The following is a 12,391-nucleotide window of genomic DNA, read 5'->3' on the forward strand; positions in this document are numbered from 1 at the left end:
ACACAACAAATAAATCTCAAAGATATTCAAGACATAAGCGATAGACACATTCGCAACCACAAACCCTAAATGCATGAAAGAATGCATGTATGGCTATGCATGAGTGCCATGCACACATCGCACTCACCAAACGCCAACCAAGCATTGCATAAAGGCCCTATCAATGGATGTTCATTCATCTACATCTGCACATTCTTAAGATAAAAGAACGTGTCCCACACGAGAAGGCGTCCCAAGTCTCAAAATACTTATTGGTGTCAATCCCGTAGGATTTTATTTTGAGATGACTTACAATAACTTACCAACTCACAATAATGAAGACAAAACCAACCAACCTAACCGCCACCTCAAGAAACCACTAACTAACTAACCCAGAGAGAGAGAGAGAGAGAGAGAGAGAGAGAGAGAGAGAGAGAGAGAGAGAGAGAGAGAGAGAGAGAGAGAGAGAGAGAGAGAGAGAGAGAGAGAGAGAGAGAGAGAGAGAGAGAGAGATGTAACCTGATTGCAAAACCAAACTACACAAAGCATCCCAATATGTCAAAGCTTCAATCATTCTATGTATCTAATCTAATCTTAGTTATGAAAGTACATTAGTAAAATTGTATAGTAATTGAGAGAGAGACGTGGAGAAAGAGGGACTATTAAAATGGTTTTAAAATAATTTTATAATTTGCAAGAAACAGACAATGTGTTTCAAAATGGAGATTTTCATCAAACAACTCATTTAAGAAGCTTTGTAGGGATTACATATACCAAGCAAACCATGGCAAAGAAGCATGGGTTAACATTGCCAAAAACCTATCGTAATAAACCCTCAAAGAAGCAAGTTGCATATCAAGGACAATGTTCTCCAATGCAAGAAGATGAGCCACAATAATTCATCTATGTTAACATTGTTGAAAAGCTATTAAGATAAACTTTCAAAGAAATAAGTTGCACATCAAGAGCAATGTTCTCCGGTGCAGCCAAGCTCTCGTTCTTGTGAGCAATTAACTCACATACTCCATCCTCTATACAACTTACACTATTAAGAAGGTCTTTCAACTTCTCTTCTTGATTATCTGAAAATCCAGTATGTGGCCACCAATTTTTCTGGATATGTTTATTCTAACTCGCCCTATATCGTTACTCCATTGGCAAGGTGCCATTCATGTTTCTCTTCCAACATTCTCTCAATCCTTTGCAGATGGTCACCAATGTTCTCAAAAAGAGAAATCGAAGCTTTTTTACACCAAAACAGTGTCTTCACTTACTTTTCAATCCCATCCAAGGAACAAATAAACCTTAAGAAACCAACATAACTATCATGCCCTTCAACATGCTTAAGTGCACGACGAACTGTCTTCTTTCTTGTGACCTTCTTCATTTTACGTATATTCATTTGCAAGTTAGGAGTGCATTGTATAATATCTTCTACAGACATATTATTGTTTGCTACTGCAGAAGCATCTATACTCGACAAAAAACATGCGTTAATCTTGAAGGATATATAAAATATTCTCAAAAATTTAAAATAGCAAAAACTCCCATATCTAATACCAGTAAAGTTCAACTAACCCTCTCACTCTCTCTCTACACCTAACCAATCAACCAATGCACTAACTAACCAACACAACCAACCTACTCTCTCTCTCTCTCTCTCTCTCTCTCTTCACCTAACTAACCAACTAATAGATAACCAACCAATAGCTAACTTACTAACTAAAAATCATACATTAACACAAAGAAGACCGAGAGAAGAGAGTGTGTGTATGTGCATGATAGAGAGAAGAAGAATGAGAGAGAGAGAGAGAGAGAGAGAGAGAGAGAGAGAGAGAGAGAGAGAGAGAGAGAGAGAGAGAGAGAGAGAGAGAGAGAGAGAGAGAGAGAGAGAGAGAGAGAGAGAGAGAGAGAGAGAGAGAGAGAGAGAGAGAACCTACTAATAGCTAACCAACTAACTAATATCATATAGATCTCTCTCTGTAACCACCTAACCAACTAATGTACTAACTCAATAACCAAATATTAATAGACAATAATAAAGTAAATAACTAAACTAACCAACCTACCCTAAACTAACTAACTAACTAAATAACATAAACTTTCACACTTTGTTAGAGAGAGAGAGAGAGAGAGAGAGAGAGAGAGAGAGAGCGCATGTTATTTTGATTGTTCATTTAATTTAGGGTTAGTTTAGGAACCTACTATCCTAACTATCTAACCTACAGAGAGAGAGAGAGAGAGAGAGAGAGAGAGAGAGAGAGAGAGAGAGAGAGAGAGAGAGAGAAGAAGAAGAAGAAGAAGAAGAAGAAGACGAAGAAGAGAGAAAAAGAGAGAGAATATGAAGAAGAAGATAGCAAGATAGAGAGAGGAGAAGGAGAAGGAGAGAGAGAGAGAAAGAGAGGCGAGGGAAGAAGAAGAAAAAAAAGAATGAGAGGAGAGAGAGAGCATAAGAAAGAGAGAGACAAGAAGAAGAATCAAAAAGAGAGAGAGAGAGAGAGGGAGAGAGATAATGGGGGGAGAGAGAAGAAAAGAGAACTTACTAATAGCTAACCAACCAACTAATAACTAACTAACTAACTAACAACCAACTAATAACAACTAAACACAAACATAAACCAATCTACTCTCTTACTAATATAACCAATATATAACTAATCCACATACACTCTCTCTCCATCGTTCTCTCTCTCTCTCTCTCTAACCACCCAACCAACCAACCTATCGACCAACATAAACACAAACTTTACAACTCATTAACTCACAGTAAAGAAGACAGAACCTACTAACCTAACCACCCAACCAACCAACCCACTAACTAACCAACCTACACACCAAACCAATAACAACAACAAATAAACTAACAAACACAGCAAAACAAAATTACAACCCAGAAGGGAGAGAGAGAGATCACCAACTTGAATGATAGTTGCCAAAAACTACCCCAACAACCAATCTTGCAAACAAAACTGTACCAAGCAAACCAAAACACCAATAAATTAAGCTGCACCAAGCAAACCAACCTACCTCTCTCCCTCTCCCTCTCTCTTACACTAATCCTAAACTTTCTCTCCCTCCCCCCCTCTCTCTCTCTCTCTCTCTCTCTCACATACACAAAACAAACACACACACACACACACAAAACTCACCCACTAATTAACCAAACCCTAACCAACTAACTAAACAAACAATTAAAATAACATGACCCTAAACAAACTAACTCACCTACACACACACACACACACACTCTCTCTCTCTCTCTCTCTCGCTCTCTCTCCAAAACTAACTAAACTAACCCTAAACCAACTAACTAACCAACTAAGTAAACAAACAATTAAAATAACATAACCTTAAACAAACTAACTCACCCACTAACTAACCCTAATTTTCTCTCTCTCTCTAACAAAATGTACCCTAAACTCACACACACAAAATGAACAATTAACTAATATTAATCTATGCTGACTAAATAACTAAACTAACCAACTAACTAAACAAACAATTAAAATAACAGAAACTTGCACACCTAAACTAACCCTAAACTTTCTCTTTCACACACACACACACACACACACACACACACACACACACACAAACTCACCCTAAACTCACACACATAAAAGGAACGATTAATTAATATTAATCTATACTAACTAAATAACTAAACCAACCAACTAACCCTAAACTAACCAACTAACTAAATAAACAATTAAAACAACATAAATTTGCACGTGTAAACTAACCCTAAATCAAATGAACAATTAAAATAACATGTTTTCTCCCTCCCTCCCTCCCTCCCTCCCTCTCTCTCTCTCTCTCTCTCTCTCTCTCTCTCTCCAACAAAACTCACCCACTAATTAACCAAACCCTAACCAATCAACTAATCCTAAACTAACCCTAAACTTTCTCTCCCTCCCTCCCTCCCTCTCTCCCTCCCTCTCTCTCTCTCTCACAACAAACTCACTCTCTAAACTTTCTTTCTCTCTCTTTCTAACAAAGCTCGCCCACTAATTAACCAAACCCTAACCAACCAACTAACCCTAAACTAACCAACAAACTAAACAAACAATTAAAATAACATAACCATAAACAAACTAACACCCACTAGCTAACTCTCTCTCTCTCTCTCTCTCTCTCTCTCTCTCTCTCTCTCTCTCTCTCTCTCTCTCTCTCTCTCTCTCTCTATCTCCAAAACTAACTAAACTAACCCTGAACCAACTAACTAACCAAACCCTAAACTAACCAACTAACTAAACAAACAATTAAAATAACATAACCCTAAACAAACTAACTCACCCACTAACTAACCCTAAACTAACCAACTAACTAAATAAACAATTAAAATAACATAAACTTGCACACCTAAACTAACCTTAAACTCTCTCTCTCTCTCTCTCTCTCTAATAAAATTCACCCTAAACTCACATATAAAATGAACAATTAACTATTATTAATCTATACTAAATAACTAAGCTAACTAACTAACCCTAAACTAATCCTAATCTAACCCTAAATTAAGTAATCAATTAAAATAACATGTTTTCTCCCTCTCCCCCCTCTCTCTAGCAAAACTCACCCACTAATTAACCAAACCCTAACCAACCAACTAACCAACTAACTAAACAAACAAGTAAAATAACAAAACCCTAAATAAACTAACTCGCCCACTAACTCTCTCTCTCTCTCTCTCTCTCTCTCTCTCTCTCTCCACTCCTCTGGCAATAGAGGAGTGGTGCGAGAGAGAGAGAGAGGATGATCTCTCGAAGCCCCCACTACCTCGGGCTCCCGCCATGCCCGCCACATCGACCCCCCGCTAGGTCCTCTTGTAGCTCTCGCTACCTCAGGCCCTCCCAGCTCATCCTGGCTCTCGCTGCAACCCCGAGATCCACGCTAGCTCCCCACTCTACCCTGCTCCTCCTACCTCCTTGCTCCCACTGGCCGCCCTGCCACCTCGGGCCCTCCCGGCTCCCGCTGCACCCTCGCTCTCGTGGCTCAGGCTATATGTCAAGCCCCGTCGCCTGCGTGGCGATGGGACCCTCTCATGTTTTCCTGAGACCTATCCTCCCATTCCGACCTGACAACCAACATGCCACCGTCGTCTTCGTGATGGACCCGACCTACCAACATTTATTGGCATGTAACTCACACACACACACACACACACACTCTCTCTCTCTCTCTCTCTCTCTCTCTCTCTCTCTCTCTCACTAGTTTTGCCCTTCCCTCTGGGCACCTGTCCATGGAGGCGATGGAGAACCTCTCTCTCTCTCTCTCTCTCTCTCTCTCTCTCTCTCTCTCTCTTTCTCTCTCTCTCTCGCCATCAAGCGCCTGTGACCTCTCTCTCGTGCCATCAAACTCGGACCTCCCTCTCTCTCCCTCCGGCACCTACTCGAACCAGAGAGTCTCCATGGGAGTGGGACTAAATTGCTGGGTAGCTGCCTATGCTTCCCGCCACTTGTGGGCATTGGAGTCCCAAAGTTTCTTCCACGATTTCGATCCGCGTGAATGAAAGTGATTAGCCATCCTGGTGTTGCTGTCAGCTAGAGCAATAGTTGGGAGGAACATGAATGGATTAAGCCAAATGCTAGAGTCGAGGGAGGGGTCCCCTTGCCTAATATGGAGAGTTTTTCGACCGAGCCGTCTTTTTCCACGCTTTCTCCAAGTCCATCTTGCGAGCAAGAAAAGGATGCAAAGCAACAGCAGGAAGGCTAGGAGGGTCATCAATATTTGGAAGAAGCGTCGTATATCTGGAAGATCCTTGTCGAGCAGAGCCATCAATATTTGTAGAAGACATACTCCTTATATAATGTTATGAGAGAAATAACCATATTGGTTTTACCCTTCCCTCTGGCACCTGTCCATGGAGGCATAGGAGGACCTCTCTCTCTCTCTCTCTCTCATAAAATCTTATCTATGAAATTGTATACTTCTTGTGGAAATATATTCAATATTTTTATTATGTTTACACCTTGTCAGCCATTTACTTTGAGTACCGAGGTGAGCTATCATCATTGTTAATCTTGGATTTGTTATGCTTTGATAGAAAGTTATTATAACTGAACCTGCATAATGCATGGTTAAGTGCAACTTTGCAAATGTTTTATTAATAATGTTGCTCTTTGCAAATTCAAATTTTTACTAAAAAAAAGTATTCTATAAATGCTAAATATTTGCATCTCACAACTATAAATTTGTCTCAAAATTTGTGAAGCAAAATATCACTATTTTTTTGTTTTCTTATACAGCCATGCATGAAAGTGCAATTGCTACCACAAGGGCCCATCCATGCTTTATCCTTACAATGGGAGAAGTTAGTGGATACCTATTCCAAGTACGACATCATGAATATAACTTATATTCCCATGGACCGCATTGCCGATTTTATCAAGGGTGAAAATGAAAGGCCCGATGCCCCCACAAACTTTCGTGTCCAATGGACCAAAAAACATAGTGAAGGGTCACTAAAAAAACCAAAGCATGATAGTTTTAAGGAGCTAAAACTGTAAGAAATTTTAATGTTATAAGACATCATGTTACAAAAGTATTGAATTTTTTTTTTCATAGAAGTATTGGATCTTTGTTTTCACAAAAAAAAAATCTTGGATGTGTTATAGGTATTGGTGTGCATATGGACCGAAGGACTCGAGGGATAAGGCTTTGGAGCCACGACTAGTAAACAAAAGGCGTGCCGTCTCAGGAAAAAGAGCATGCGGATGTATATGCCACTTTCTGGTATCGCAACTATATATATGGCCATGGATCGTTCGCATCAATTATGTGCAATATCAACATACAGATCATGTTGGAGACATTTGCCATGGCTCCTTGTGTGTATTAGATCCACCACATCAAATTACATTTGCACCATGGCTGTCTTATGGGATGAAGGATTGGATTTGTGAAATGTTGCTTAAGGGATTCACTCCCCAGTAGGTACTAATGCAACACATTCAATTGATTTGACAAAATACTATTCTAGGCACATTCCAAGCCATAAGAGACACTTTCCTAACACTTCGTGATATACTAAATGTTGCTAAAAAATTAGAAGTGTTATCTCTAAAGACTGCTTCAAATGATGCAAAAAGTGTCCATAACTGGGCTTTAGCTAGTCCTGATAGCACCTTCTTTTATCAACCTTATGGTGATGGGGATAATCCTTTGATATTGGGCATCCAAACAACATGGCAACTTCAAATGCTCAGTAAGTATAGTCATAATAGCTTGCTAGCAATGGATGCGACATTCGGCACTAATAAGTATAAGGTACTATATTTCTTATTCTTTCTTAGCTTTAATTTTGCAATTATATTATCCTAAAGTTCTTTGATTTTTTAGCTTCTCTTTGCAGTTCCATTTGTATACAGTTCTTGTGTTTGACCACTTTCGCAATGGAGTGCCTGTGGCATGGACCATTACATCCTCTTCTTGTACCACGTCAGTTACATCATGGCTAGCTACAGTAAGAAATCGAGTCTTAGACTATAAAAAGTCACGGGAACCAAATGCTTTTATGGTGGATGATGCTCAAGCAGAAATCAATGCTATTCAGTAAGGTTTCTTTCTACAATTATATTTGTTATCTTTTCTCCTCATGGTTAACCACAAAGTGATTTTATACATTTATATTTTCACAGGGAGGTTTTTGGTGTTCCTATATATCTATGTATATGGCATGTGAGAATGAGTTGGCTAAAAAATCTTATGCGTAAGGTGGACGATTTTCAAGTTCGTGCTGATATGTTTAGAGCACTTGGCAACATTATGAACATGCAAGGTACACCTAATTCACATGAGAATGCCAGGATAGATGAGGCTCATACTCTACTATCAGAATTTTATGAAAAATACAAAGAGGAAGCATCATTCATCAAGTACTTCAAGGATACATGGTCATCTTGTATAGGTAACCCTATATACAATAGTATACTTGTAGTACTATAAGTATATCAAACTAATAAAGTTATATATAATTATCTATTTATGTGATTTAAAATTTATGATTTCACCTTCAATATGTAGGAATGTGGATACGTGCTACAAGAATTCTTCCTCATGCAAATCAAGAGACAAATGGTAGCATTGAGTCTTACCACTGGGTTTTGAAGAGTCGCTTTAATAGTGAGCGACACAACTTGCATGGTCGATGCATCGACTGGTTGATTGAGAAGTTGGTTTGCTCTTGTCATGCATACTATTGGTACCAAGATATGCTAAAAGATGCAGGTTTCAAGAAGAACTTTAATGTTCTAAAGGTCGTAGAAAAATCCATTGAAAGAGCTAAAGAAATACCAGATTCTCATGTGAAGTTTATTACTAGTGATAGAAGTCAAGCTTCAGTACAGAGTTGCACAAGAGATAGGCATTGGTACCATGTTCAAAATGCTGATTGTAGTTGGGCATGTTGTACTTGTGATTGGTCACAAACAGGGAATATATGTAAACATCAGACCAAGGTCCTTATGTTAAATGGAATAGAAGTGGAGACCATTGCAGGAAAGTCCATGGAGTTATATGGTACACAGTTTCATGAGCACCAAAGTATGTATTTAATATATCACCACTATGGCTGATTCAAGAATTCTCTAGTCATTGTTTACTATCTACATTCTAAGTTTTTTCTTATTTTGGGTACAGGACAAGTTTTACCCTCAAACGAGATTGGGTCACATGTCCACTCACTTGACATGCACACTACAGATGATATAGGTGTGATTGATATCGACCAAGCAACTAGCACACATGAAGAACATGCTCCCTCCATGCAAGATTTGGATACATTATACATGCAAATTCGTGCTAATATAGGTATGTGTGACTCATACTTTTGATTATAATTTTTTATTCAATTAAATTCTAACATGTTCTTTAAACAAAGGGGATGAGAGAAGAGTTCAAACCTATGCCCACAGACTTTTAATGCGACTACAAAAGGAGCTTCAACAATACAAAGCATCCCTTCCAAATATACATGCACATCCTTGCACTACATTCAAGTCCATCAAGGATGGGTTTGGGAATACATTGAGAAGAGCAAGACCTTTCATTGAGAGTGGTCTTGCTTCAAGGAGAAGGTGTAGGTCAGTAAGTGATGATCCCAAACATTTCCCCTGTATTGCATGGAAAAAAAGAGTGAACATGCAAGGCAAGTTGGATGCAGCAGCAACTGCAAGTGGAGGGAGGCCATCACATTGTGATGATAGCATTTCAAGAAGTGATGAAGAAGTGTAGTCGTACACTTCTATATGTAAGTGCTATTCCTTTCTAACACAGTTGTATTGATGTGTTACTTCACCATAATGACTGTGCTTTTTGTGTTTTTTGCAGTAATGCCCTTGATGATGCCATTTTTCCACCAAAGTTCCTTACGGTTATTCTCATTTAGCTTGGCAGATATCCCCTCTTTTTTAATCTCTCATTGATATGGCCTTGCCATTTGATTCCTTGGTAAAGATAATTTCTTTGAAGCTTTATCATCAAGATAGTCATTGGCCCATAGTCCATAGCCAACACATCATTGAGTGTGAAACTAATGTAATTTTGTCTATGAAATTGTAAACTTTTGGTGGAAATATATTGGATACTTTTATTATGACTACACGAAGAATGATTTGCTATTAAGAATTGGAGTGAGGTGAGCTGCATGTGAATATCTATTTTCAATTCATTATTAGTTTTTATAAATTTATTAAATCTCAATCTATGTACATTAGTACCATGTTTGAAATGTTGATTGTAGCTGGGCTTGTTGTATTTGTGATTGGTCACAAACAGGAAATATATGTGAACATCAGACCTAGGTTCTTATGCTAAACAAAATAGAAGTGAAGACCATTGTAGGAAGGTCCATGGAGCTATATGATGCCCAATTTCATGAGCATGAAATTATGCATTCAATATATCACTATCATGGCTAATTTAGAAATCATCCAATCATTTTCTAATATATATGCTCTAAGTTCTTTCTTATTTTGGATATAGGAAAAGTACTACCCTCTCAAAGGAGATTGTATCACATGTCGAATCAATTGATATACGCACTATAGAGGATATTGGTGTGACTGATATTGACCAAGTTGTTGGAGCTATATATAGCTCCAACAACTTGATCAATATCATGGATGGTGGTGACAAGCTACACTACTTGTGGATGATTGTAAAAGATAATGTGAACTAGGTGTGTGGGGATTTGACTAGTGAGGAGTGTTAAGTTCTTAGTGCATGAAGTGATATGTGGCCTGGTTCGTATCAAGAGTGAGTGTCCTAAAATAAGGTGCCATATGTTGAAATACCCTACCTAAGCAACTTTGGCTATTGGTGATATGTTTCTAACCTAAGTGGTGTGTATGTGCCTACGACTAAAGTACTTAAGAGTGCGAATGGGGTTTCTACTACAAGTGGGATGAGGTTTGCACCTAAGGTAAGACAATATTGTGAGTTGCCTAACCTAAGAGCATGTGGTTTTGTGAGTTCCTATTCTAAGTGCCAATGGGAGTGACTTAAGGAAATGTGACCTATAGTGTGAAGATGTGATTATGGCTGAAGCATGGGGATAAGGTTTAGGTGTGTAACACTATAATAGGGTAAGGTATGATGTAGATGGGTGTAAGGTATACATTGTGGTGTATGCACATGTAAGGTCTACATGCTTTTCACTTATGCAAGGTGTAAGGCTACGTGTATGCATGTGTAAGGGATGGTGTAGATACTTGTAAGTCTATAAAGGTCTAAGGTACTATGTAGAGTTATGTAAGGCATAAAGGTGTAAGGTATAGTGAAGAGGTATATTGTATAAATCGAAGAATGGATGAAGGAGAAGGTTTAAGTAATATTTGAATTGAATTGACTTGTGTCTTTGGTATCAAGGACACACTAATCCAGTGCCTTAGCTTAGAAGGCCACTCAATAGAAGAGTTTCTTAGGTCTTAATAATAGATATTTTAGAGATTTTTCAACTCATTTTATTAGTTTTTCTTATTAAAAATACAAAGATTATTCAACAAGAGCTAGGCTTTTGCATCCTTTGGTTGAAAACCTACTATGAAATTATATTTCAAAATGCAAATATGTTTTCTTTTAAACATAGGCATGCATGAAAGTTCAGTAATGCCACAAGTGCCCATCTCTGCTTCATTCTTGCAATGGGAGAAGTTAGTGGACACCTCTTCAAAATATGAGATCATGAGAATAGCTTGTATTCCCATGGATTGCATTGTTGATTTTATTAAGGGAAAAAATAAGAGATTCGATGCCCCCACAAACTTTCATGTTCAATGCACAGAAAAACACAATGAAGGATCGTTGAAAAAACCAAAGCATGACACTTCGTGACATATTAAATATTGCCAAGAAGCTAAATGTGTTATCTATAAAAATTGCTTTCAGATGATGCCATAAGTGTCCATAATTGGGCTTTAGTGAATCCTGGTAGTACCATCTTCTATTAACTTTATGGTGATGGAGATAATCCTTTGATATTGGGTATCCCTCATGCAAACCACGAAACTGAGAAACAAATGGTACCATTGAGTCTTACCACTAGGTTTTGAAGAGTTGCTTTCTTAGTAAGTGACGTAACTTACATGGTCGATGCATTGATTGGTTAATTAAGAAGTTGGCGTGCTCTTGTCATGTGTACTATTGGTATCAAGATGTGCTAAAAGATGCTGGTTTCAAGAAGAACTTTAATGTTCTTAAGGTTGTGGAAAACTCTATTCAAAGAACAAAACAAATTCCTAATTCTCATGTGAAGCTTATTTCGATGATAGGAGTCAGCAGGTTTCAGTACAAAGTTGCATAATAGATGCCTATTGATACCATGTTTGAAATGCCGATTGTAGTTGGGCATATTGTATTTGTGATTGGTCACAAATCGGGAATATATGTAAACATCAAACTGAGGTTCTTATGTTCAATGTGATAAGAATGGAGACCATTGTAGGAAGGCCCATTGAGCTATATGGTGCACAATTTCATGAGCACCAAAGTACATATTCAATATGTCAATGCCATGCCTTATTTAGAAATTGTCTAGTGCTTTTCTAATATATATGTTCTAAGTTCTTAATTTTTTTGAATGCAGGACAAGTTCCACCCTCAAAGGAGATTGGGTCACATGTCGACTCACTGAATCTACATATTGTAGAGGATAATGGTGTGATTGATATTGACTAAGCAACTACCACAAATGAAGCACATGCTCCCTCTATGCAAGATTTGGGTACATTATAAATGCAAATACATGCTAAAATAGGTATGTAAAACTCACACTTATGAATATATTTCTTTATTCAATTAAATGCTAACATAGTCTTTATTTGAAAGGGATGATACAAGAGTCCAAACATATTCCCATAATACTCCTTTTGTCATCAACAGAGTGATAGGGCCTAACGTGGCTATGGTGCAAGGT

At 38.0% G+C, this 12,391-nt stretch overlaps 1 protein-coding gene across 1 annotated transcript; it reads left to right on the forward strand.

Annotated features, from left to right (window-relative positions):
• Positions 1-7,137: 7,137 nt before the first annotated feature.
• LOC148041814 (uncharacterized) lies at positions 7,138-9,364 on the forward strand. The gene is made up of 7 exons (XM_087697207.1): positions 7,138-7,245; positions 7,331-7,530; positions 7,617-7,885; positions 8,002-8,520; positions 8,617-8,787; positions 8,858-9,206; positions 9,307-9,364. Exons 1-7 carry the CDS (start codon positions 7,177-7,179, stop codon positions 9,362-9,364), a joined length of 1,635 nt encoding a protein of 544 aa, XP_087553333.1. The 5' UTR covers positions 7,138-7,176.
• The last annotated feature ends 3,027 nt before the right edge of the window (positions 9,365-12,391 follow it).

The sequence above is a fragment of the Lygodium microphyllum genome, chromosome 1, assembly GCF_053477565.2.
Source record: "Lygodium microphyllum isolate KBCC chromosome 1, Lygodium_microphyllum_v1.1.10, whole genome shotgun sequence".
Taxonomy (NCBI): Eukaryota; Viridiplantae; Streptophyta; class Polypodiopsida; order Schizaeales; family Lygodiaceae; genus Lygodium; species Lygodium microphyllum.